Source organism: Perca fluviatilis, chromosome 1 (assembly GCF_010015445.1).
Source record: "Perca fluviatilis chromosome 1, GENO_Pfluv_1.0, whole genome shotgun sequence".
In the NCBI taxonomy this organism is placed as follows: Eukaryota; Metazoa; Chordata; class Actinopteri; order Perciformes; family Percidae; genus Perca; species Perca fluviatilis.
In genome coordinates, this window is record NC_053112.1 from 32,840,722 (window position 1) to 32,867,073 (window position 26,352).

General features: G+C 40.5%; 3 protein-coding genes across 3 annotated transcripts in view; 2 read left to right on the plus strand and 1 right to left on the minus strand.

The window, feature by feature from the left end:
* fhip1aa (FHF complex subunit HOOK interacting protein 1Aa) overlaps positions 1-3,321 on the plus strand; it is a 29,797-nt gene extending 26,476 nt beyond the window's left edge. The window contains exon 13 of the mRNA XM_039814898.1: positions 421-3,321. Within this exon, the coding sequence (XP_039670832.1) occupies positions 421-617 (197 nt within the window). The 3' untranslated portion in view covers positions 618-3,321. The remainder of the gene's footprint in view (positions 1-420) is intronic.
* Positions 3,322-4,572: 1,251 nt separating this feature from the next.
* Positions 4,573-23,373, minus strand: gatb (glutamyl-tRNA(Gln) amidotransferase, subunit B). Its single transcript, XM_039814911.1, has 13 exons — positions 23,084-23,373; positions 20,833-20,986; positions 20,623-20,736; positions 15,677-15,875; positions 14,764-14,886; positions 14,552-14,665; positions 13,100-13,184; positions 12,150-12,194; positions 11,618-11,810; positions 11,249-11,382; positions 6,416-6,494; positions 5,143-5,277; positions 4,573-5,043 (listed from the first exon to the last, which is right to left on the minus strand). The coding sequence occupies exons 1-13, from the start codon at positions 23,230-23,232 to the stop codon at positions 4,918-4,920; spliced, it is 1,650 nt and encodes a 549-aa protein (XP_039670845.1). The 5' UTR covers positions 23,233-23,373; the 3' UTR covers positions 4,573-4,917.
* Positions 23,355-25,388, plus strand: dctpp1 (dCTP pyrophosphatase 1). Its single transcript, XM_039814922.1, has one exon. The coding sequence runs from the start codon at positions 23,482-23,484 to the stop codon at positions 24,031-24,033; it is 552 nt and encodes a 183-aa protein (XP_039670856.1). The 5' UTR covers positions 23,355-23,481; the 3' UTR covers positions 24,034-25,388.
* Positions 25,389-26,352: the final 964 nt, after the last annotated feature.

A 26,352-nucleotide genomic window follows, 5' to 3' on the forward strand; every position in this document is an offset into this window, starting at 1 on the left:
CCGTGTGTCTTTGCTGTTGAGCAACAGTTTGAGCTAAACCCTGGAGTGTCTGAGGGTTTTTGGACTGGGCTCCCCGTGGTTTTAGAGTTGTACACAAACCTTGTCGGAAGTGTGTTTGCGGAAAGATAAGAGCCAGATTTTTCTATGATGGGAAATTTTAAAGGGAATTTTTCAGTTGGTTAACAGGCATACTCTCCTTTCTTGTATGTGGTTAATGTTTTTAGAAAATCAGCTCAAGCTTAAGATCCTATCTGGTTGGTAATGATTCATAAATGGAGAAATAATTTACAGGAATATATTATGTCTACAAAACCATCTTAAATTCCATCTCATGCATGGCGTAGAGTGTATCTGGGCGTATGCAGCACATGATTTGTTTTCATTTTCTCACCGTTACAAATGAAATCCTCATGTTGTCAGACGACAGCGGCAGCAGACGATCCACGCACGGCGAGGCGGGAAGGATGTTTAAGAGTTCGCCGCCACCAAAACCCAGAGCCATCTCTCTGGATCAGACAGAAGTCTTCGCTGCCGTCCTCTTCACGGAGTTCCTCAAAGAACTGGCTGCCATTGCACAAGAGCACTCCATCTTATCATACATTCCTATGGAAGATTGAACGTGTCCCAATAAGAGTCCAGTTTAACTCTGAAAGACTTTAAAAAGACTCTTTTAATGATGGTTTTCAATTGTTTTTGTCCTTTTTTTCAGGCACTACTTGATGAAAAAACCTCTCAGATCCAGTGATTTATACAGCTATTTTTTAAAATAGCTTATCGTAGCTTATTTATTTTCCCAAGCAAAGATAATCAATTTCTCGTGCTTTTAAATTTTAATCTTTCTAGTAAAATTCAGTTGGCAGCCAAGGAGGAGGCCCAAACTTTGTCCTGTTTGCTGAAAGCCTGCACCAGCCGACAGCGCTCCTACGAGCGAGCTCCAGGTCCACCAACCAAAGACTGTAGAGAGATGATTTTAAGCAGTCATCAGCCCTTATCAGAACTTCAGGACTCGGCCCTCTTTCTGAATGTCTTCTACAACCAGTTCCAACCACAGCAACATGTCCGCTGTCTCAGTGTGGTTCTGTTGAATACTCAGGTGGCCTTTCTGGAGAGTTGTCGCCTCTTTGCCATAGGATTACACACCATATCGGAGCGCCGCGTGGACATTTTGAAGATGAACTGTTGTAGCCGACCGGCAGCAGGGCCGGCATCATCACGCATCTAAACTTTGTTCTTATGCAACTGTTACATGACTAAATGTTTATTTTCTTTGCTCAAACAGGTGGGTCACTTTTTGTCTTTAAACTTTTTTTTGGGGTGTTTCCACAAAATCTTGTTGTTTTGGTGTTTTTCTGTTTCATGACGGTACCTCAGGAGTCTTTTGAATGCACATTCTGTTCTCTCAGTTCCTAAACAGCCTTTGGGTGAAGCAATTCTACAATGCACTAGTTTCTCACATTAATTTGTCTCCACATGTTCTCCAGACCAGACCAGAGCAGAACCACAATCAATCATGCTATATTTAATTTGCCTTACTTTAGTGATACTTTTTGATGTACATATTGTAAGAAAAAAAAGGTTCTAATGACACAGATCACTATGCAAATCAATTATATTTTGGGTATAATTAAGTTTTGGATATTTTCAAAATGGGAAGGGGTATTTAAGCTTTTATGAGAGTTTCTATTGCCATATTGTTTTTGTTTTTTTCCAAAAGGTTAAACTAGAGGCTACTTGTTATGGTTTGTCATCTTCTATTTTGGGCTTGTGTAGGGTGTTTTAGTTGTGATAAGTCTGAAATATCACTGTTAGAGTTGTAGTTTTGTATCTGTTGAAAACCATCTCCCATTGTAAGGGTTACCGAGGGCAAACTGTTGCAAAATCACTGTTCTTTTAGTCCAGGTATTTCACATGGTTGTTTAAGTGAGATATTACAAGAGCTATATTTTGTTACAAAGCATGCCTCTGCTGTCTAAATGAATTTACCAGGAAAGAAATACTTGAGATGAGAGTGGCGACCTGTAACCCTCTGTCACTGAGTGAATTTTCACCATTGGTCGGAATGAGTGTGATGATGTCAGTGTTGGCGTTACCCCATTGGCCATTGGTCTTTCAAACCGTATCGGCGAGACTGGCCAACAATCGGCTGACTGACTTCCTCAATACGGGGTGGGTGTTGTTGTCGTTGTCTGTCGCTCTCTCTCTTCAGACACAAATGAATGTGTAGAACAAGTAGGCCTATGTCATTTAGGAAAGGCAATCCCAGACAGCAGTGACACAAGGCTATTTCTAAATAATATATAGTGAATGGGCAGGTTTTAATTTCTCATGTAAAAATTCAGGGGAATTGAAACTCCAGGAGAACACCAGGGAGAGGGGCAGACAAATTGAAAGTGGTTGGCAATTTGGCATTTATCAGAATCTGAACGTGCGTGCGCTCAGCCCAGACACAGAGCAGGAAAGAGGCTGTATGATTATTATCGCGTTTCAGGCAGTCTTTTGCGGTGTTCATCCCGCAAGTTCATATCGCGATCGATTCATCGGTCAGCACTACTAAAGATGCACATTTAATATCTACAGTATATTCACATTATAGACCCCACCGCTGACAATCCCTGTAAAAATGTTGCCACAATTAAGCATATTGACCACACACAGTCCAGCCATATACTAGGTTTGACCTAGTCTTGTTTTACTTCAAGTTATGAAAAGATTTCGAGATAATGGACTGCTTCGACTAGATCTCGCAAAGTAAAGTAAAACTACACAAGGTTGATCAGTGTCTGCATCTAATGCGACAAAGAAAGAATTGTTTCACTTTAGTTTGAAATCTGGATTGTGTTTTTGTTCCAATTTGAAATCCATTCAGTTTCTAATTGGTGCTACGCAGGAAGTACATTACGCAGTCTTTGTGTATTATTTTATTTTTTACAAAAATGGCTTGAAAATATATATTTGTATCAATTAAAGCCATTTTTAGAACTGTTGAATACGTTTTTCTCTCTGGTAAAAGAATGTCGCTGAGCACTTTATCAGCCTTTTCATACTACAGTGTCACGCTGCACTGCTGACACCTCAACCAGCACAGGTTCATTCAGTCGGTGGAACATACACAGCGCAGTATACCAGTCACTGTTTAGCAGCATTGTGGCATGAAGACGGGTTTTATAACCAAGATTATAGACCGGTTTCTGTCTCGGTGGGCTTTCTGACACCATTTGGGCTCAAGATTTCCGTCCAAGATGTGATAAGGTTGCTGATGATGCTGAGGCCCAAAGACATGCCTCTTTTTAATAAAGTCAACTTCTGGTAAAGAAAACTGCATACATGTAATGTGTTGACTCTTCCTACCTACACTCTTTCAAAACCGAAACCCTGCAGTGGTCACATGACACAATCAATTCATCCTTTCCTTTCTGCCAGAGGTGGTTTGATCTCTAGACATTGATGTCCTCATTTAATACACTATTCTTTTCCACACAGCCCTTCCCCCCCCCCCCCAGAGACATTTTATTCAAAACTAGGTCTTGTTCTTCCATCCATACGCATTAACCATGAAGTACTGCCGAGATGGAGGAGGAGGTAAAGCAGAAGAAAACTATGATGGAGAACCTTTTGACAGCTGGTCATTTGTACTTAAAAGATAAATCTCTCTGGCTGGTGAGACTAGGCTAAGTGTTATGCTTGTGCAAGTCAACAAGTTATTGGGGGCAGAAAAGAGCATGAAACTATATAGATGCTGGATAAATATATGTAATATATATTTGCATGCTGTCAGACTTCAACTTCAGAAGGAAAGACCAACCAGGAACCACAGCCATCCTTTTGCAAAACTATTGGGGATTATTTAGTTTCAAAATAAGACTACTACTACTATTAATTTAAATAAACTGCACTGGGTGTACAAACCATTTGAGAAAGAAGCAAACTGATAAGGTCAGGTAACAGCCATTTTATTGTCTTAATTTCCTATTTCCTATTATCACAAAAGAGAAGGTGTCGATAAGAAGAGGCAGACGCGTTTAAGAAAGCCGTTTAGGCACTTAAACAAGACTGAGATGCCGATACAAGAGAGAATCCATATTTACTGCACCATAATATATAGTATTACAAGGCAATGACATGCTTCAACCACAAGAGGGAGCTCACTGATCACTCTCGTACAGAAAGGTTTTCGGTTTTCCTCTTACTGAATTAAAGAGCTGTCATGTCAGCAATTTCATCTTCGTCCAGTGGGATTTTCAGGCCACAAAATGATCATAATTGCCAATATGGCAGTGGCCAATGTAACAAAGTTGTATTGAATTATATGCAGGACTGTTTAGAGGAATTGTTCTTGAAATCAATCTTTTTTTATTTCCTAAAAAGGGCCATGAACATTTAATTAGTTCTCCACTGTTAATCAACGTGCATCGTTTTTCAAGCGAACTTTACTTTTCCTCCTTATAAGTCTCATTAAATCTTATAGCCTCGTCAGAATAAGAAAAAAATAGTAACCTACCATATCTTGGGATCCAAAATGCCTTTTTTGTCTGACAAAACAAACCCAATGTTAATATGACACACTGCCACAGAGAGCATTCATCTGAAAAGCTTTATTACTTTTTAAACCCATAAATACAGATGATAATTGTTGCAGTCCGGTGAAAACTATTGTTCAGTATTTACAAAAATGCCAACCTCTCAGGAACTAAGGATGGTAGCTTCATTTTCAGCTTGACAGTCAATACTTTTATTTCATCAACCCGCTGAAGACCAGGTACCATATACTGCCGTGTGACAGGGAAATGATTACTCTGCATTTTCATACAGATCGACAAACATCACTGTCGTATCGTCCGTCGTTTCCTGAATGTGCCGTGTGCCATGATTGGACTCTGTGTCTGTCATCTGGCTGCGTCTCGCAGAACAGTCCGACCTTCATGACGTCTTCTCGTGTAAGATTGCCCTCACCAGAACTGGGTCGGCTCGGCCTTTGGTCTCCTTCTGAACCAGGCCCATCAGCTTGTTCAGAACTTTCTCGTTTCCATTTCTGATGGCGTGGACCTACAGAGAGGCACAAAACATCTCAAATGTGTGAAAAAAAAAAAAAAACAATAAAAAGACAATGTGATTACAAGTGAGAATTTGCATGTGAGCCCTCACCTCATCAGGGTGCGAGTCTACCACCTTCTGGCAGATGCTGTGCAGCTGTGCGATGTCACTAACAAGACCCAAGTCCTGCTCCTGGATTATCTCAGGGGCCGTCCTGCCCGATGACCTCCACATCTCCTGGAACACCTGAGAGAGGGGAGAGACCAGGTGAGACACAAACACGTGTGTGTGTGTGTGTGTGTGTGTGTGTGTGTGTGTGTGTGTGTGTGTGTGTGTGTGTGTGTGTGTGTGTGTTTGTTTGTTTGTTTGTTTGTTTAACTATATTCTTGGCGTCCAAAAACTGGGAGTCCACTATATGTGTGGGGTCCCGACAGCTTCGTGGGGCCAAAATGCTGGACCCTAAAAGTTTAAAGGGGTGTTTGAGGGTTTAGACTTGGTTTTAGGATTAAGGATAGAATTGGGTTATGGTTAGGGTTAAGGTTAGGCATTTAGTTGTGATGGTTAAGGTTAGGGTAAGGGGCTAGGGAATGCATTATGTCAATGACAGGTCCCCACAAAGAGTGTCACAAGAGTGTGTGTGTGTGTGTGTGTGTGTGTGTGTGTGTGTGTGTGTGTGTGTGTGTGTGTGTGTGTGTGTGTGTGTGTGTGTGTGTCTTTTTCACAGCAGACATTTTGACTTGTCATAGTAGGAAATGTTTTTGGTCTCTACCAACTTCTGAGGGAAATATCTGTCTATTTAGCTGCTAAATGCTGCACTATGTTCACCAGCTAGATGCTAACTATGTCTGTCTGTTGTTTAGTGCTGAGCAGGTAGTGTATATTTTTTTTTTTTTTTTTTTTAATATATATATATATATATATATATATATATATATATATATATATATATATATATATATATATATATATATATATATATATATATATATATATATATAGAGCTTTTTCACTGAAAACAGCTGCCTGCAAAAAACAACGCTATGAGAGCGGTGAGAGTGAACCAAAACAGATGGGACAGCTAAACAAGGAGCTGAAAATTGCTATGGACCGGTTTCACAGCAGACATTTTGACTTGTCATAGTAGGAAAAGCACCGCTGAAATTGATAACCTTAACGATGGCTCAATTCAATCAAGTGTCCCAGTAAGCTATTTCAGTGAGTCAGCGTGCACAATACCAGGGCCTCTCCTAAGTGGAATGCGGCCATCATTAATGGTTTTGAATACGCCTGTGCTTTTCCTACTATGACATGTCTGCCGTGAAAAAGGCCTATTGAGTGACAGACTGAGCGGGGGATAATTGCCTGGTCGGAGCAGCTGACTGACCTGCTTGGCAACCGAAGAGGAGATGTGTCCTGTTTCCTGGAGTTCCAGCAGCTCAGCCAGGGCAGAAGGAGAGATTGGGCTGAAATCACATGAAGGTGTTGTTTCATTACGGTTTAATAAACGCACTGAAGAATTGGTGATATAAAAGGAGGGGGTGGGGGGGGAGGAGTCAGACTGAAAAGTCTATCAACATTCGTGATTTGACTATAATGTGTTTTGTCTTTTTCTACGTCTGCTTTGTTTATTCCCCGGGCTACCAGACAAACGCAAACAAGAAGCCAATTAGAATACATTAGGTGGAGACACCGTTTCATTCAGCGTGCTGCAGACCAGACCGTCCATCTCAGCTAAAACCTCCTCCAAACACGGTCAGGAGAAACTAATAGATGAAAACCATCCATCTTGACCAACAAAACTCAGTCTGAAAGACTCCAAACAGAGCAGGGATTCCCATGTAGGGGCTTATCTGCAGTTTCCAGGGGGCACCTGGAACGCTCAACTAAATTACAAAAAAAAAAATATAGCCACATATTTGTGTAAAAGAGGAAAATAAACAGCAAAACAGGATTAACAAGTGGTGCATGATTTGTTTGTTGATTTGTTTTTACAGAGCATCGCTGTAGGTCTGGTGACATATTTCACAGTTGTGACTGTCGTCATGCTGTCACCATCCTGCCACAAATCGGCCACAGGACTGGACTGTGGCAGAGTGACTTGTCTCCGCTGGTGGAAGCTCCCCGAAACGTGCTCTTAATGACATGTCATGTCAGGTGAGTTTCACCTCTCTGGCTACCTGAACAATGTGCTTCCCGATTTTCGTATTTCATCTATACTACTCAAGGGCCTTGTAGCTAGAGGGGCAAAAAGAGCTTTGGACACATTATACAGGAAAGCCAACGTAAAGAGATTCCTTATTTACAGTCCTCATATGGACGCGCAAAGAGAAAGCCTTTTTATTTTACACCCAAAATGCTACTTACTGTATTAAAGCCGAGTTTCTCCGTTTCTTCCCCCGCCTGCGGCTTCTGACAGTCCTGCCGGCTACTCTACTTTGTTTTTCTTTAACGCGCCCTCCTTTCCACCAAAGCAAATGAAACATCATGCATAATAGACACACCAGCTACTTTGTGGTTCACTCATGCACAAATGCTACACAACAAAGTCTGGGAATAGTAGATAAAGCTAAAGCTCACAGCGTCTGCGCTGACGTCAGTCCATTACTTGTTTCAATTTAATTTGCTCTGCAATGAATGACTCAGCGGGTTCTTTTATTCTAAGAAATGATCATAGAACAAAATTGGGCTGAGTTGAACGACAGTGTGGGGGGGCGGGGACATCAATTTCAATATCAACAAGCTGAAGTGAATTTTCTAAAGTCGTGATCAGTCAATCAGTTTTTTTTAAGCCACAGTCCCTATTACACTACCATTTTAAGAAAATTGCTCAAATGAAAGGAGTGTCTGTCTTTATATCCAGCGTCTCAGTATGCCAGAAACAGAATCAGTGGGAGACAACTGGTGTTGTTTTCATAGCCGGTGGCTAGATAGGCAAATGTGAAAGGTACTATGGCAGCTTTCTCTTTGTATCAACATGTCAATAAAAGATTGTATTCGATTTCAAGAGTTGTTTTTTTTGTTTTGTTTTTCTATACCAAATCCAACATGTTCCTGCTAACAGGCCTTCAGCATGGAGAGATCTAAACAACACCTTCCAAAAAGTAATGATTTTACTAATGTAATTGGATTTTATCAAAGCAGGCTTTTCTCATCGACAGACGCAAAGAATTAGGGAATATCTGATGATTTATGACCTCGCACATGTTATTTGTGTGTCGTATGCGACACTCTAATCAGTATTTGTGAACGCTAAGAATCTAATAACCGCTGATGTCAATCAAACCAAATCAGTACACTGCAGAATGGTTCATTCAGACAGAATTATTTTATCAAACTGAGGGTAATGTGCTGTCATTGTGCGGACACTGTAGCTTGACTATAAACACATTATTCTTAGCACTATACAGCAGAGAAAAAAAAACCTAAATGCTTTGTAATCCAGTGTAAAATGTATTGAGGAATAGAGAGGAACCAGTTCAGTAACTTAGATTTTTAGTGGCATCTCCTATTGAGACAGAACGGAAGATTTTGTGGAATGTGTGTCACGAGTAGCAACCACAAAATGAGATATTTAGAGATTTTTTACAACTGAAGTGAGTTTGTTATTATGATTCTTGTTGCCCTATATACATTTTGATTTCACTTAGCGTTGTGTTTTTTTTTTTTTTTTTTTTTTTTTTTTTTTTTTTTTTTTTTTTTTTTTTTTTTTTTTTTTTTTTTTTTTTTTTTTTTTCCCCCTTTTTTTTTTTTTTTTTATTTTTTTTTTTTTTTTTCCCCCCCTAAACCCCTCCTTCTCCCTTTTTTTTTATTTATCTCTTTTTTTTTTTTTTTTTTTTTTTTTTCCCTCTTTCTTTTTTTTTTTTTTTTTTTTTCCTTTTTTTTTTTTTTTTCTTTTTTTTTTTTTTTCCCTTCCTCTTTTTTTTTTTTTTTTTTTTTTTTTTTTTCTTCTTTTTTTCTCCTCTTCCCCCCTTTTCTTTTTTTTCCTCCTTTTTTTTTTTTTTTATTAATTAATTAAATTATTAAATATTTTTTTTTTTTTTTTTTTTTTTTTTTTTTTTTTTTTTTTTTTTTTTTTTTTTTTTATTTTTATTTTATCATCTATAACACACACACAAAAACACAAACAAACCCGCAAGAAACAAAGGGAGAGAAAGAAAGAAACGCTGTTTAGCTGCAGTGAAGGACAGGGACAGTAAAAGTCTTTGAGGAAACGCTGCATAATTAATGACTTTGTGCACGGCTGTTAGCCTAGCTCCTGCAGTTCATGTTTAAAACCCTTCCCGTGCTTTACTTTTTTTTTTTTTTCTTCTTCACTTTAGCCTTTAACTAGCTTTGACTTTCCTGATAAATTCCTGAAACTATTGTTGCGCTTTGCTTCACATGCATTCACTGCTGCACTTCTTTTAAAATGTTATGTATTCTATTTTTTTTTTACTTTATTTGTATTATTCAGTGGGTTTTATTTTCCATCTTATTTTGCATTATGGCATGCTTTCCCTGTTTTTATGTTCATTCTATGTATATTTTCATGCGAAGCACTTGGTGCATGTCATTTTCTTATTTAAAAGTACTTTAAGCTAGCCTAGAAATCTAGACGCACACTAGCGGCAGCAAATGTAATTTGCAGCCAGGGGGGTCTAGGCACTCTCCATTGACTTGCGAGCTGGAAAAAACAAACTCTGGTCAGGCCAATCACATCGTGTATAGAGTCGGTGGGCGCTCTTATGGCTGCTGCTGCTGGCGAACAGCGACTGGCCACGACTCTGGGAGACTTGGAGTTAAGCTTTTCTTTGAGTAAAGAACAAATAACGGCACTGAAGTCATTCTTAAAAAAGGAAGATGTGTTCGGAGTTTTGCCGACCGGATACGGCAAAAGTTGAATCTATCAACTAGCCCCGCTACCTTCTTCGTTGCTCTGCCTGGTTGTAGCGCTAACCTATTGCGTGCAGAGGGAATTTGAAAGACAACCGTTTATCCCGCCCCTCGGATTGAGCCCTGCCAATGGTGAGTTCCCAGACCCAACATCTTGATGTGAGTCTGGCTTGTCAGGCTAACTTTAAGGTGCCATACAATACACTTAAATGTTATTATTATTATTATTATTATTACTACATATCCTTCCTGCTTTTGGCCACACCACGAGTGAATTACGACAAATTTTAGTCTGACTGCAACTTCACTCTGCTAAAACGCACATGCCAACACTGTTTGCTACCAGAACTCCCTCCCCCACCTTACACTCCTGTTTATGTGCTAAGTTTTGGGTGTTTTTAACTAAGCTCAAATGGTTATGTATGTGTTTATCAAGAGGGAATTAGTTCTCCCTGCAGAAACCTGCTGTTGGGATTTTTTTGAGAGCTTGAGAGATTCTTTGTACGCCAAATGTATCTGTATAACCATCTGCTTTAAATGCTTGACTTCTTGAAGTAGGTGTCTCAGAGTTAAGTTGAGTCATGAGCTGAAGGATATGGAGCTGAACTTCTGACACCCCTGATGCACTAAAATCACTTTTAGGTGACAATTTATTCTGACATGAACTCACAGTTTTTCACGCGCGTTAAACCCTTGAAGCAGTGGCTTGAGACTCCTTAAAATAAAGAGAAGCCTGACAGACATTGTTTATGCCATCATTACAGACAGTGGTGGAGAGATGGGAGAGAAGGGTTCGCGGTCGGACCTGAACTTGGAGCATTGTGGGTCATGGTCAGCTTCTTAACCCCTAAGCTATGCCCCAAGGCTTAGGGAATATAAGTGAATATTTTAACCTTTTTCTTTAAAAGGATGTTTTATTTATCCGAGTAGGCCTTCAGACTAAAAAAGATTCAGTATTTCACAGGAAAAAAAGCTAAAAGTTTGATTGAATTAAGAGAAAAGTATCTAATGACCTTGTGACTCTCAAGTTGAAAGCAGCTGCAGTAAAGCCATCTTCCCATGGGTACCTTTTATGTTCCATTCTGCCACAGCTCGAATTCAACAACATGTTCAGGTACAGCATGCAAAAGGTATAAAGTGAGCGAGCCAATCACAAGAGGCACAGAGGGTTCATGTGCTGGAGCCCTGACATCTAAGACCCGAGCATTGGCAGCAGAATTGCACTGCATGAGCCAAGTTGGCAAATAAATAAAATAAAAAAATACATTTAAACCTGCAAGACAAACAATATGCATTATGTAAATATTGTAAAAGCCACATGAAAGGATGTATGTGAGAGTCTCACCTCTGGCTCACACTCATGTCTTGCTGTTTGAGGTGACCCACCAGCTCGTTTGTCACCCAGCCAATCACCTTCCTCGGCTGCATCTTGGTCGCCTTCAACACCGCCTCAAAGTACTCCACCAGCCCGTCCTCATTCTGCAACAAAGCACCATGAAAATGCTTTCAGCCCTTCACATGCATATTATCTAATTAGGATCAAATCAGCCCAGCAGAGTCCAGCAGTATACGGCTGCCAAGCCGGACTGCATCCAAGCTGACTCTGCTTGGACTTGATCTGACGGCAATTAAACTACAGAGGCAGGAAAGAGATTTAGTGAGGGAGTCAACTCCCCTCTCACTGGTTGCTTTCTACTCGCTTATAAAAACTCACCACCAGGGTGAAGCTGTGCTCGGGCAGGATGCCGTACGTTTGCACCAGCCTGTCTCTTTTGACACTGGGTAGCTCTGGCAGCCCTTCTCTTATCTTCTGCACCACTACCGCCTGGCATGCATCAATGCCAGAGGGCAGCGATGCGTTATCCTCATACACAATCAGAGGGGGCAGGTTAGGCTCTGGCATGAACCTGAAGGCAGGACGGGTGGAGAAAAACAAAAGGGAGGGGAAGAGAATGCTTTATCAGCAGTACAGATAAGCTTAGAGAAGAGGAGGTTGGCTTTTGTTTAGATACTAATAGTCGTCTTGACACCACACTTGTCACATTTCACTTACTCCCCTAATCATTTGACTCCATCAGCTTCAGCTACACACACACACACACACACACACACACACACACACACACACACACACACACACACACACACACACACACACACACACACACACACACACACACACACACACACACACACACACACACACACACACACACACACACACACACACACACACACACACACACCTGTAGTCCTGAAGACCTTCTTTGTCCCTCATAGGAATGGTCTCCCTAAACAAAAGATATGAAGACAAAACAAGAGGTCTGAGTTCTACTTATGGAAATTTAGAATTTTTTACAATTTTCTGATATTTTAGAGACCAAATAATGAATTGACAAAATAAATCAGCAAATGAATCCCCATAATCCCCAAGTTGTTAATGAATTCTCTTTTGTTTGCAACACTGTTTAAAAATAAATAAATAAATAAAATAATACACCACCAGCTGGCGATATAAAACTATATTAAAAGGCAGGAAAAAAGGGGGCAAATAATGACCTCATCGGCTTTCCATATTCCATGTGATTAATCATTGCATAATTTTGTTTTCTATAGTGAGATTGTATTTACTGCGAAGACATCCCCAGCAGAAACACTGCCTATTCATTTTTGAGGCATCTGCAACTCGACTGACCGATGGTGTAACTTCATCACTCACTCAGACTTTTGCGTTTACAGGGCTAGCCTCGCTTTAATGCGGTCCAGCCAAAAAAGGCTGGGAACAAATGACTGTCTTTCTGATGTCTTCCAGAAACCAGTATAGACAAATCTGTAGCCACCATCACAGGAATCAGAAGAAAGAGCCAATCACAGGCCATCACACAAACACACACACACACACACACACATACATACACTATCTAAGGATAGGAAGGAGGCAGAGCACCAGAATATGACCAAGACTTCAGCTGTGTGCGCACCGGCACATTCTGTGAGCTAACAAGCCTGTGAGTAGCACATAGCTCACAGATAACACAGCATGACGGCAGCATCCAAATGGCTCTATTCATCATGATTACCATGATGGTTCCTCCTCAGCAAAGCGCCGGACTAATGAACCAGGCAGAGCTCCCAGTCAGAGGGTGTTGTACTGGCTCAAGCTTGGCATCACGGCCCTGCTTTGTCATCCTCTTACCCTGATTTGGAATCATACGCCCGGGTCTCGTTTTGCACCGTCCCCCCTCTCTGCAGGACTCCGATCTGTCTCTGGATCTCGTAGTCTGGAGATGTAAAGGAGAACATGGCCACAAATACAGACGGTTTATTCAATAACACCAGTACACACAGATTTCATTTTGTGGTAAAGGCCAAACATCTGCTGTGATACACTGGCACTCCCCGGGTCTCTGACTGCTGCCACATTATAACTGTGATAAACGATGTTTGTCTCCATGACTTTTAAATACTCGTTCAGCAGCAGAGTAAATGTGATACAACTTCATTGATAAATAATTCAAGCACAGCAACACGGTATGTCAAACCATGCTGCAAAACCAGCACGTAAAATGCTGAAATTTTCTGGCTGTGGCTCTTTGTCAGCTTTTTTAAGTGGAGCTCAATCAACAGTCGGCAAAGTTAGAGTTGACGTAAAATCTATGCTTTTTTAAGCGAGCAGCTGCGAGAAGCCAATTCAGCATCACATGCTGCTGTCACACAGCTAATTGTTTGTGACTGGTTGTCAGTCCTAAACTCATGCTTCACAAGTTACTGCCAATATTAACTATGCGCCCTGTCTTACACAAAGAACAAATTCTATCTTTAAGTATGAAAGAAATACAAATATGATGTTTGCGTTACACCTGACAACAATTGCAGGAGTGCGAGTATGCATCTGATCCTCTTTGGCTTCTTTGTATGTGTGTGTGTGTTCGAACAAGTATTCAGATCCTTTACTTAAGTAAAAGGAGCAATACCACACTGTGGCAATACTCCATAACAAGTAAAAGTCCCACATTGAAAATATTATTTTAGCACTTAGTACCTTATTCTCCCACTAGAGCACTACGTTCCCAGAATTCAGAGCTACTTGTGGTTCCTAGAGTCTCTAAAAGTATGATGGGAGCCAGAGCCTTCAGCTATCAGGCTCCTCTCCTGTGGAACCAGCTCCCAGTCTGGGTTCGGGGGGCAGACACAGTCACCACATTCAAGAATAAACTGAAAACCCTCCTCTTTGATAAAGCTTATAGTTAGGGAGTGAGGAGTTGCAGCGTCCGCTTAGCCCGGCCCACCTGCTTCTCGTCATAGTCGTTTCATCTACCATATAATCAATAATATGATAAAAGTAGAGGGAGGAAGGCTAGTACAGCCTGATCTGGTTGGGGACAGTTCTAGCCCGACCAGGCTCCTCTTCTTAACCAGTCTCTCTTAGTTATGCTGTTATAGTTCTAGACTGCCGGGGGACTTCCTTCCTTGTGAAAAATGACTCAGAAAAAGGTCTTTACTTTCAGAGTATGTGAGCGCAATCATGCAGCCGGTTGAGACCCATTCAGGTGGAAGAGTGTTCAAAGAGCCTCCCTAACTACCTGTCACTTTCCTAAGTCACCCTGCAATCCTCCCATTAAGAAATTTAACTTTTTAAGGTGCTCACCTATAGCCCTGGCCAGGTATCGAACACTGTTGATGTTCTTCACCTCTGTCCTGACGCCCAGGGGCTCACCTGGTCTGTGGACAGATACGTTGGCATCTACTCTCAGCTGGCCCTCTGTGGAGAAAGAGAGAAAACATGCACACAGAGTGGGAAATAAGTTTGGGTTTAGCTCAGAAAAAGAGAGAGAGAGAGACAGAGAGTGACTTCCATACCAGACATGTTGCCTTGACAGGTGCCTAGGGCTTGCAGGATGAGTTGAAGCTCTCTGACAGCTGCAGCAGCCTCCTCTCCGCAGCTCATGTCTGGCTCCATCACCAGCTCCATTAGACCTACACCTGACACATGTGAAGACAGCTGTTTTACATCCCTACTGTATCTGTCCCATGAAACTCTGTAACAAACCTCAACAGTTCTCACATTGTTGAGCAATTTAAATCAATGTCTCTCAGCACATTTTTTCTTCCAGTTTTAACGCTTTAGTGCGTGACTTTTTGATATTAATGAACGTCCGTTACATTCAAGCCATTGCCAAAGCTAATTAAGACTATCAGCTCCACACAACTCTCTCTGTATTTCTCAATATGGCTCAGCTATGTCGTCCGGTGACATTCCCGCGCAGAAGCTCGAGTGAAGATAATTACCTCTTCTGAAGAGTCCATGTTTTTTTTAATCCTCCGTGTCCTCCTTGGCTACTAGCCACTGCGTGGAGGAGGGGTGGGGGTACGTGCGCGATCACGGAAGGCTTGTATCATGTGGACGCGCCGACAGTTTTGTTGTCATTACTTAGAATTCCTCATGGGGGCGGCAGAAACTACACACTATAGCTTTAAAGAAGGTTGCCCTAAAATATTTATCTTACTGTCAACAAATTTCAGGAGAAGACCAAAACCAACAACGCGTTAGTACATCTCTTAAAACTTTTGATGCGTTTTTAATAGTTTTGGGCAACAATGAAGGTCTATGGCACAGAGGAAATAAGCTATATCAGGCTTTGGCTACACAGACACACTGGTAGAATTTATTTATTGTCCTTTCATGGGATTTGTTGACAATAAGGAAAATATATAACTCCCCCAGACTCTTCCTTTAAAACGTAGGACACAGACTAACGCATTCTAACGTTACCTGCTCTGTTGAGGTCTATGAGTGTCTGGCTGCGGAGGTCATCATGGAGACTCTTGCCGCTGTCCTGCTCCAGCTGAATCTGTTTGATGCTGACAGTTTTTCTGATCACCTGGCTCCTCTTTTTCCCTCCGAGGAGGCTGTAAGTCAGCATGCCATCTACTGCGATGGGCCGCCGTTGCTGAGTGATCTGGTATCCAGCCTGAAATTTTAAAAATACATCAGCCTGTATAAAATCTGGAAATAATTGTACAATGCCATCCTTTTATCTCTTTCATACTCACTTTGTTATATTAAAGCAACACTAGGTAACTTTTCCCGCTTCGGCCCCCCTACAGGTTGGAAGCGGAATTGTCCCATTATGTCTCATTCGAACTATAGATGTTCAATGTTCAATTTTAATTTTTTTTTAAAAAATTTTTTTAAAAAAAAAAAAAAAAAAAAAAAAAAAAAATTAAAAAAAATTTTTTTTTTTAAATAATAAATAAAAATTATTTTTTTTTTTTAAATAATAAAAAAATTTTTTTAATTTTTTTTTTTTTTTTTTTTTTTTTTTTTTTTTTTTTTTTTTTTTTTTTTTTTTTTTTTTTTTAGATCCGCTACCCGATCTGGCAAACTTGCATAGTGCGGTTATAGCCGGTAGAGAGCCGCAAAGCAAATGCAGAAGTGCCGTTCACCCTGTCATGAGTTGATGAACCGTTGAAACGATTTTGGAAACATTATTGTAAGTTACAAAAAGTTCTCTAGTGTTGCTTTAAAACACAAATTTTGCTAACTGATATTCTCCTCGTTCACTTTGGAATAGAGCTGGACAATATGAACTAAAATCTACTGTATATGACGATATACAAATATAATCAGATTTACCTTGAAAACAATACTTTTCCCCTGCAGTGCATTCATTTCCTTTCTAATGTTGGCGCTCTTCACATGAATTGCTTTTGTTCGCACTATTTTTTTTTTTTTTGTATGTTAATTACATTCACGTTAACTGTTACTGTTATTTACGGCAGGAAAACTTGGCTGTTGACTGACTGGTTGGTTTAACTTTTCTTAGATGTCATTGCTTGCTGTAGCTATTTTTCAGCTATTTTCAGTGTGCTGAAAAGCGCTGTAAATTTGCATTAGTTTATTGTCCAGACATACTTGGAGTGAATGAATGGAAAGATCCCTCATTGTGTGTAAACAAAATATCCTTTTTCAATTGGAAATACATCAAATTATGCATGTAAAATAACATATACAATAACAGTATACAATAAAGACAACAGTTTTTATCACTATTTCAGTGAAATAACAGCAAAGTATGCCGCAGTCAGTGTTATGGGTCTCGTTAAAGGTGAGGCAGGCAGCATCAATTAAACACAGTGCTGGCTGATTGGCCGGGCCATGATTATAATGCAGCAGGAGTGCTGCCACTTCACTCAAGGTTCCCACTCAGAAAAACATAAGAATAACAATTTCACTTACTCCTCTATTCCTAAAAGAATCTGCTGCCCCAAGTATTAATTCTCCATGTTACTATGGCAACCGCATCACAGGAACTACGCATTAATCATACTTATGCTAAAGGGAGTGAGGATGTGGGAGAAGAGATTGGGGGGCTGTTAGTCACTGGCTCTCTGTATGTACAATGTGCCTGATCGACACAATCAATCACCTCCACACCTCCTCCTTTTGAACCAGACGAAAGAAGAAGAAAAAAAAAAAACAGACTAATGGGGGATTTTCTTTTTCAATTCCTGTTCTTCTTGGAGGATTCAATCTTTAAATCTGCTGGATTTTTTGTGAATACTGTTGCAGCTCATCAGAAATCCCCTGTTTCTTACTTAATCTTTCCATGAGTTGGGTCCCAGCCATTGTCTCTCCATACATCCTGGAGCATATGTACAAGTAAAGACTATTGGCATGCATTTCCTGCATAATAAATCAACTGCTGTTGCTACATTATGAAGGCTGTTGCTAATCAGACCCTGGTAGCCACGTCCCCTTACTCTCTAGGCCCTAATGAGCAGTGATGCTCCAAACACTCCCTATGACCCCTCACCCCCTTTATATCCAACGTTAGTGAAGCAGGCCTGCTCACATACTGTACAAACAGGATGGGACACACGTACACACATTTGGAATTCATTTCCATGTTGTGAGCCGCGGAGTCATTCCCTGACAAATTTTTAAAGTCACTAAACAAACAAGACTCAGTCGGCTGTGTCATTCTTCGTGCCAGCAAACTGATCTCGGCTACCCATGGGGGCCACAAAGACATTCATAGTTGTCATTAAACACATGTCAAAGCTTCAATAGCCAGGCTATGTCTGTTTATTTGGAAACTTAATATCTCAAGGAAATTGTAATTATTTGTTTTCGCTGGTAGGCTAGTGTGGAGCTGCTGAGGCATGTTATTAAAGGGCTGTTAACAACTTCCTTGCCTGCCATTCCATTTGAAAGAAGGAATGCCGGTTGGACAGCAGCATTAATCATTTAATGAGCAACTGTGGTGTTTTACAAAATGCAATCAGGGATTTCTAGTGGAACATATCAATAATGTACAACGCAATTTACAAATGCATTTTTCAAGGGCGGGATAATTTCTCCCTCAAACTTGCTACTGGTTTGGTTTTACGAGCATTGATTACACTTAAACTTTAGGTCGGATGTGAAAAATTCCCCATCATCTGCATAATTAAAACCACTCGGACTTTAGTTTACCAAGCTGTTTCACACAACATCACTCTTTTTGAGCAGCTGAGGAGACTTATGCAAACTAAATAATTATAAACAAGGTAACAGCAGGTATTGTGCACAGTGCACACAGTGAATCTAAAACCCAAATAAAGGATCAGGCTCAACCTGCCGGCATGAGTTGTTTGGGAAATCTTGCAGAAAAATAAAAGTTGTAATCGGGTATTATCGTCCCTGCTGTGTGTGTGTCAACTGTTGGGCATTACTCCAAAGGAGGTGATGCAATCACCAGCAAACACACAAAAGAGCAAGAGGAACCCAACAGTAATTCCTGCGCTTCTGGATGGGATTTTGCTGACTTTCTGGGGAGATAATGTATGCCTACTATTGTAATTAAAATACGTATTGCTGCAACTGTGTGATAACCAGTAAGTATGTGAAATGGGGGGAAAAACCTCCATCTATCAATATCTAAACTGTAGTGTTCTATGAAGCCTTATCAGTCACATCCTCACAATACAGTCAAGTAAGGAATTAGAGCAGAAACTAATCAGAAATATCAAAAGGAAGAGATCATTTATTTCAGTGCTATAGAGTAATAAAAATAATGCAATAAAAATACCATCTGGAGCTCATACGCGTATTGCTTGCTAATTCCGGAGGGTACTCTCATATTAAGCCACTTCTTTGCAAGTTTTATGAAATTCTACCAACGGAAATCTGTTTCTCAAGTTCTTCAGCCCATAATAATTACCCTCCTCATTACCTTGCCCAAAGCGGTGTTAGCATAATATCTTACCAGGGAAAGACTTTAAACACTCAAAATGCTAAATTCTCCGACACCTTTCTTCTGAGAATTTCCAGATTTATGAGAAAAGGTCTCTCTGTGGGGCAAATTTACCACAGAGTTCCCATGACATTTTGTCTTTTCCATCTCAGCCTTAAAATGTCACTCATAATATCAGTAAAATTACCCTTGGGCTCTGAGGGGTAGTGAAACCTTGCCATGCGAGCACTCCATTATAAAGAGCAGAGTGTACATCACTTGGACTGTTAAATAGAAATATCAACGTTAAGGAGGTTTCTTTTTGGAATACCTCTACCACTAACTTACCAGACTGCTATTTGGCTCATATGACATGTTGTTGGCGTTTACATACTAACCACATTCCCATAACATGAGTACAGGACCGATATGTAATTCCTCAAATACCATGTTGGCAAACATGTACTGTATGTTCTCCCTCTTTGATTCCATAACAGCAGTACATTTGAAAACTGCAATAAGAGGAATTTGAAGCTGCAATAAATATTTTTTTGGCCATTATGGGGGCAGCGAAAAACACATCATACAACGTATCCTTTTAAGTTGATATGGGGAACTTGTTAGCATTAAGGTTGCTTGTTTAAACATCCAACAGTTACAAAGCAACATTAGCATTCCTTTGGAATCGACGGAGCATTTTAGCGTCTTTTACCTCATTGTTTTGGTGTTACAGTCTGTATCTATACCATTTTGGTTCCCTCTCACTGCTCTCAATCATCATTTCCAGCCACCGCAGGCAGTTAGTTTCAGTTAAAAAAGCTCTAAAAACTCACAGCATGCCAATTCCCCAGCACCAAACATCGAACACACAAAGTCAGCTACGAGCTTGTGAATATAGTAGAGCATGGAGTGCCAGATATTTCCCTCAGAAGTTGGTGGAGACCAAAACAGATTAAAATATAACAGGCATAAAAGGATTAGACTAATTAGACTCATTCATCAGATAGACAGAAACAAGACTGCAAATCAATACTAATGTTGCTCCTTCTCTGCTTATAAATAGGAAACGGTTTGCTACATGCTAACACATTCACTATCCCTAAATTATCAGCCAAGACATGGAGAAGGAAATAAAAAAAAATAGAAGTGCACTAAAGGAAATGAGCTGATAAGTTAAAAAAAAAAAAACACTGGTCATTTTCTTCAACAGCTTTCGGTGTCATTTGTCTGTACGTGTGGCAAATAGCATTTTCGCTGCTTCAGTGAGACTTGCTCACTATTTGAATTACAGCTCATGAGAGGAGGAGAGTTCCATGGGAGAGCTGGGATAGAGAAGTTGGAGGCAGATGAGGACAGCATATATTAAACGTTGCAGCATGACGTGCAGGACTATAGTGTCTTTACACTGCTGTTACCCCCACTAACATCTGTGGTCCCACCGGTTATTAACCTTGATGTTGCACAGAGAGCAACAATTGAAGACAGGGAGTGAAACACTCACAGGGAGGTCCGCGTAGAAGTAGTGTTTCCTGTCAAAGAGCGATTTCCTGTTTATGGTGCAATCGAGAGCCAATCCTGTCATCACAGCTGCCTCGACACATCGTTTGTTCAGGACCTGGGGACACACAGGGACATTGCCTGATGTCCTAACAAGAAGGCAAACGCAAAACAACAGGTTATCTTTGTTTGAAATCAGTTATGGGACACTTACGGGTAATGTGCCTGGTAAGGATGCATCAAAAGGCGACACCAGGGAGTTTGGAGGTGCTGAGAAGCGAACCCCTGAGCCAGAGAACAGTTTGGTGTTGGAGTTAATCTGGGCATGGACTTCCAAGCCCACCACTCCAACCAGCTGCTGGGGAGCCCTGAGAGAGAGAGAGAAAAAAAAAAAAAAAAAAAAAAAAAAAAAAAAAAAAAAAAAAAAAAAAAAAAAAAAAAAAAAAAAAAAAAATGACCACATCAAAGAAGCCTCTAGCCCTCTACTATACATGTGGACTAATAAGAACAGAAACAGCCAGAAAAGTTGCTATATACAATACCCCCAGACACTTCAAACGGAACCTGTATCTTAATGTCCTACTGCACACATTTCTTTGCAGGTTATTAGAACTAGAAAAGTGACTAAAATAGATATACTGAAAAAAAGTCAGTATGCATACTTTTTTTACTGTGTTGTTAATGTAAACTAATTTCCCACAATGCAATGCCAAAAGGAAACAGAGGTACTATGCACAACTAGGGGAAAAAAACATTTGCAATTGGTGGTGATAATGTGATTTATTTGGCTCTGGAGGGAGTTGTGTGAGAAAATAGTACCCCCCTCCCTCCCGGCAGATTAGTGGTTCCTCCATGTCTCTGTGGACAGTATTATTCCCATGCTGGAATAAAATGATTTATGGTTTCTTGTTTGCTGTGTGATTATCTGATTAAACCCAAATTAATACAGGAATATGTGCCATTTGAGCAAAGTATCACAGTTTTAAAACTACATTTGGACCATGGGACAGTTCATGTCAGTTTATATTGTACTTTAGTAAAAAATCTCTTATAGCCTACCGTAACAAAGTTACATTCAATCACATTACGTATAAGTAGTAAAACCCCGGGATACTGGGGTCCCGCTTTGCTCAGTTGGTAATCCAGCCCAGAGGTTGAGTTTGGAGACTACAACTTTAAACAGAGTGGTGTTTGAAATACATGAGCTTGCAACAGGCAGGGAGGATAAACATATCCTACTAAGTTGCATTATGGGGTGTAGGATCCAGTGTTTCTCTTGATCCATGTTAGGGACTAATAATTGTTTTAATATGGCTGGTCCAATTTCTTACCTTTTCATTAAGAAAATCTGTCTCTTGCAAGGTGCCTCAAATGTTTGAAAGTACAACACTAAATCACTGGAGTATATCTATCTCTTTAAGGGAAGGGGAAAACAATTTGATGGACAGACCATAGACTGTTAATATGAACTAATAATATACAGTCTATGGGAAAGACTACAACCATAGACAGTATATATATATATATAGAAGACTACAACCGACGTTCACTCAGTGCGCAACAACTTTATGTAACCATAGCAACAGTACCTCTGTTGCCTCACCCCAGTTATCCCAATTTCAACACAGCTTTTTTCAGTAAATTAGCAAGTTGTCACAGTTTTAATCCGAGGAATCTTGATATAGGTAACATTTTACAAAAATATTCGACTCAGCGGAGGAAACCTCTTCCCCTCCACCTCTTTTTTTTTTTGCCCTTGCTTTTTTTTTTTATAAAAGAGCTTTATTCAGTTTTTACAAATTACAATTTATAGGCCTACATTTAAACATACAGTAGGCTACATAACATCAATATAAACAATACAAGAATTACAAAAATATAACTAATAAAACAAAATGTGCAAACCAAGCTTAAGTGCATAGTGCCTCTCATAAAGTGCATAGAGATTTTTATAAAGTGCATGGAGTCTTTTATAAAGTGCATATAGAGTCTTTTATAAAGTGCATATAGAGTCTTTTATAAAGTACATATAGAGTCTTTTATAAAGTGCATATAGTCTTTTATAAAGTGCTGTAGTTCACAGGTTCAAAGTGTCCCAAGGAAGAAGCTGTTTTCTGTCCAGAGTTCTTCTTCGCCTGATCTCAGCGAGCACTTGTTTGCACACGTCTGCACTGTTTATGACAGTCTGTTGTATAACCATACAGCATCTTGTTTTCCACAACTTCATGCATACAATACATATGATTATTTTTAACAGTCCCTTTTGTTTCTCTGGTTGAGGTTCGTCAACAATACAGTACATCAAAGACTTATATGAAAGATGAACATTTACACCATACACCTCCACCTATCCATTGTAGGACACATTAGTTACTAGCCTGCTGCTTAGCTACATACAGGTGAGTAAGGGCCAGGTCATTGGCACTATAACGCAGTAGCTAGTCCATCTTAGCAGCCTCACTTACCTTTTCGCTCTCAGCTGCGGTTGACTGCCGCATCGTGGGCTTGACGTGTTTATCCGTCTGATAACAAACGAAGCCTTTGGATACACTATCGATAGCCGTTTATTCACAATATGTAGCAGCTCACTTGGTGCAACACAGGAGGCAGCCATGTTGTAATGTTCCGGTGAACACGGGAGCTGTAGTTTTTTTAAAGTGACGTGCTATATGTGCGTGAACGCTACTAGCTTACATGTTAAAACTACAAAGCCCAGTCTCGGTAGGATTCTGGCTTCCGACACGAGCTGCATCATTTCCGTTTTGACAGTTGGCGGGACCTCTTCACGTGTGTAGCTAGTTGCTTGTTTACTGAGTTTGAGAACTTGCATTCAAGAGGCACCGCTGATAAAAATCATACGACAATGATGGCTAAAAACGGAAAGGACGCCTGTGGAATAAATGGTGACGTGCCATCGGTATCTTCACACTGCAGCAACGAAGCTTTTGCTAACAAGCCACACTCCGCTGTGGTGAACGGAGCAGCAACGGAGGCATCGTCTCATCCAAGGCTGCAGAACGGAGGAACCGGGGCGGAGAGGTTCACCTTCAGCCCCGAGCCCACAATTGAGGACATTCGGCGGATGCAGGCGGAGTTCACGGACGAGCGGGACTGGAATCAGTTTCACCAGCCCCGCAACCTGCTCCTGGCTATGGTCGGTGAAGTGGGCGAGGTGTCGGAGCTCTTCCAGTGGCGGGGGGAGGTGGCCGAGGGCCTGCCGAACTGGACCGAGTGCGAGCGAGAGCAGCTGGCACAGGAACTCAGCGACGTGATGATCTACCTGGTGGAGCTCGCCGAGAAGTGTCACGTCGACCTTCCCCAAGCGGTGCTTCGTAAAATGGCCCTGAACCGACTGAAATACCCCGCCAGCAAGGTGCACGGATCGGCCAAAAAGTACACCGAGTACAAGGACTGAGTTTAGGTGTTAAGAAGCAGAGGTCAACCAGGGGACGCAGGCAGTGACTGCTGTGGCCTGCTGTGCTCACTTCACTGGCAACATGCTGCAGTTTGATTATGGCCAGGCCCACTACTGAACATGTTATCCCTGGGTTCAAATGTTTTTGTTTTCTGGGTTGACTTGTTACTTGTAACTCTCTATCTAACTATCTATACACACACACACACACACACACACACACACACACACACACACACACACACACAATATCACCCTTTAGTAGGCAGGGCACTTGGGAGTGAGTGTACATTTACAGCATCCTTAGGCTTTTTTAGGTTAACTTTTAAATGTTTTTAGTCTAATCATTGCCTTAGGTGAATTTGATTCAATGCATACTCTTTGCAGAAAATATTACTGTTGTGCAGTGACTTTGGGGAGTATTTAAAAGAATATATTTCTCACTTAATTCTTTTTATGTTTTGGCTCCAGTTTAGGAGTGTGACAGAGTGGATTAGAGAGTTGAAGCAGATGATTGATGACCATCCATGACAAGATTAATTGTGAAATGTGTTTTTTTTTTTTTTGTGTTATTAGGTTTTTTTGATTACCCTCATTTCCCATCAGGGTTCAACTCATCTTCTGTTTTGTTCACATCACAACTGTCATCTTTTTTTTTTTCTGAAGTAAAAGTTGCTTTAGTTCTGACCTGTGTGTTTTCCGCTCATTTGTCATTTAGTCAAAATTGGCTGTGATGGGAGCAGTAGCTTGTTTGCTGGCTACATGAAAGTAAGCACAAGAACTTTGAAAGAAATATCCACACAATATTCCAGTTTATTTGATACACCTAGTGGAGACTAATGGTCTAAAATTACAACAGCCTTAAAGTAAATCCTAATTTCATGAAGGCTGTATAGCTTATGTTAAAACAATTTTAGAGAGGTTTTGTTTAAATTGTATGGTCATTTTGGAGGCTATAGTCTGTGAGTCCAGTCTGGTTCTGGTTGTTGATTAACGCAGATTGGCTCTCATAAGGGGCTGGATGGGTGATGCGTGGCATGCTGCCATCAGTCCATGAGGCAAATGTCTGTGATCACTCCACATTTTAATTGTGATATTTAGTGAGTAAAATCTGAATCTGCAATGTCTCTTTCAGGTAAATGTAGTAACGCAATATTTTCCTCTGAAGTAGAAGTACACTGTAAGTCAGTAGTAGGCTATACAGTGTGGTTGTATATTAAGTGCTTTGGGATCCTTCTGTATGTAATTTTGGGGTACAATGGTTCTAAAGAAAGCTTCAAGCAGCAATACCACATGAGTTGACTCTACCGATCGATATATTCCACCATTGAAACTGATAAATCTTTCATCAAAAATGTGAGAAGCAAAACGTGTTTTTGTGTGCAAGAGAAGAGCATTTAGTGTAACACAGTGATGAAGACGTCTGTCTGATTTTTCATTTGATGTATTTGTGAGAAACAAACATAGCCCTCAGCCGTATATCCTGATAGTCATGAGTCATCCACAGGCTGCAAAGGAGAACGGTCATGCATCACTAAAATGTTGCTCTGTGTGCAAGTCGAGCCTCACTTCAAAGTAAACAGCTTTTAACTTAAGCAGAAATGACATGGCATGCCACATTAAGAATGAGCAATTGTCCGCACGTTTGGTGTGCATCCAAAAACTTGGATGTGCAAACTCTCCTCTGCTGGCACTGGAATGTGTAAATACATCATTTTAATTGTAAGCTCTTTGGAGTGAGGGTTATAGGGAAGAACAAGGGCTAAGCTTTTATCTGTCTTGATCAAATGAAGTAGAATAACCACAGTAGTCTATCAAATTTGTTTTTCATGATCATAAATCCTTAGCTCCTACATTATTCCGCACAAATTCTGCAATGCTTGCTCCACAGCAGAAAGTGAAATCATTTTCAGCAGGAGTTCATCCAAAACATAAGCTCTCCCTCAGTCGAGTTTTGTATTGCAGTGAACATAATTGCAAAACACTTAATATTCACTGTCTAGATGTGTGCCAGTTAGGTAGTAAGCTGCAATTACAGCAGTCCCAGGAGAGTAACCATTTTCAGCCTGCATCAGTTATTCCTGCAGTTTTCTGTCGCGTTGCTTCTCTGAGGGTACATTGGCACTGCCAAAAGTTATCCTGAAGACATTTTGGTAAGAACTCTTTACTTTAAGAAAAGCTTGTGTATTTTTCAAATGGGGATATAGCTCATTTCCACACTTGAAGTCAGATGTAAGATAAGACTCTAAATCTGTCTCTGAACCTGCTCAAACCTTTATGAGAAAGTTTAAACATAGAATCAATGTTTGTATTGATTGG

Coding starts and splice junctions, on each gene's coding strand:
- gatb (XM_039814911.1), bottom strand. CDS start 23,232: ATGGCTGCCTCCTGTGTTGCACCAAGTGAGCTGCTACATATTGTGAAT. Junction 11,811..12,149: donor GAAGGTCTTCAGGACTACAG/GTGTGTGTGTGT, acceptor TCCTGCCTTCAG/GTTCATGCCAGAGCCTAACC. Junction 11,383..11,617: donor AGCACAGCTTCACCCTGGTG/GTGAGTTTTTAT, acceptor GCTTTGTTGCAG/AATGAGGACGGGCTGGTGGA.
- dctpp1 (XM_039814922.1), top strand. CDS start 23,482: ATGATGGCTAAAAACGGAAAGGACGCCTGTGGAATAAATGGTGACGTG.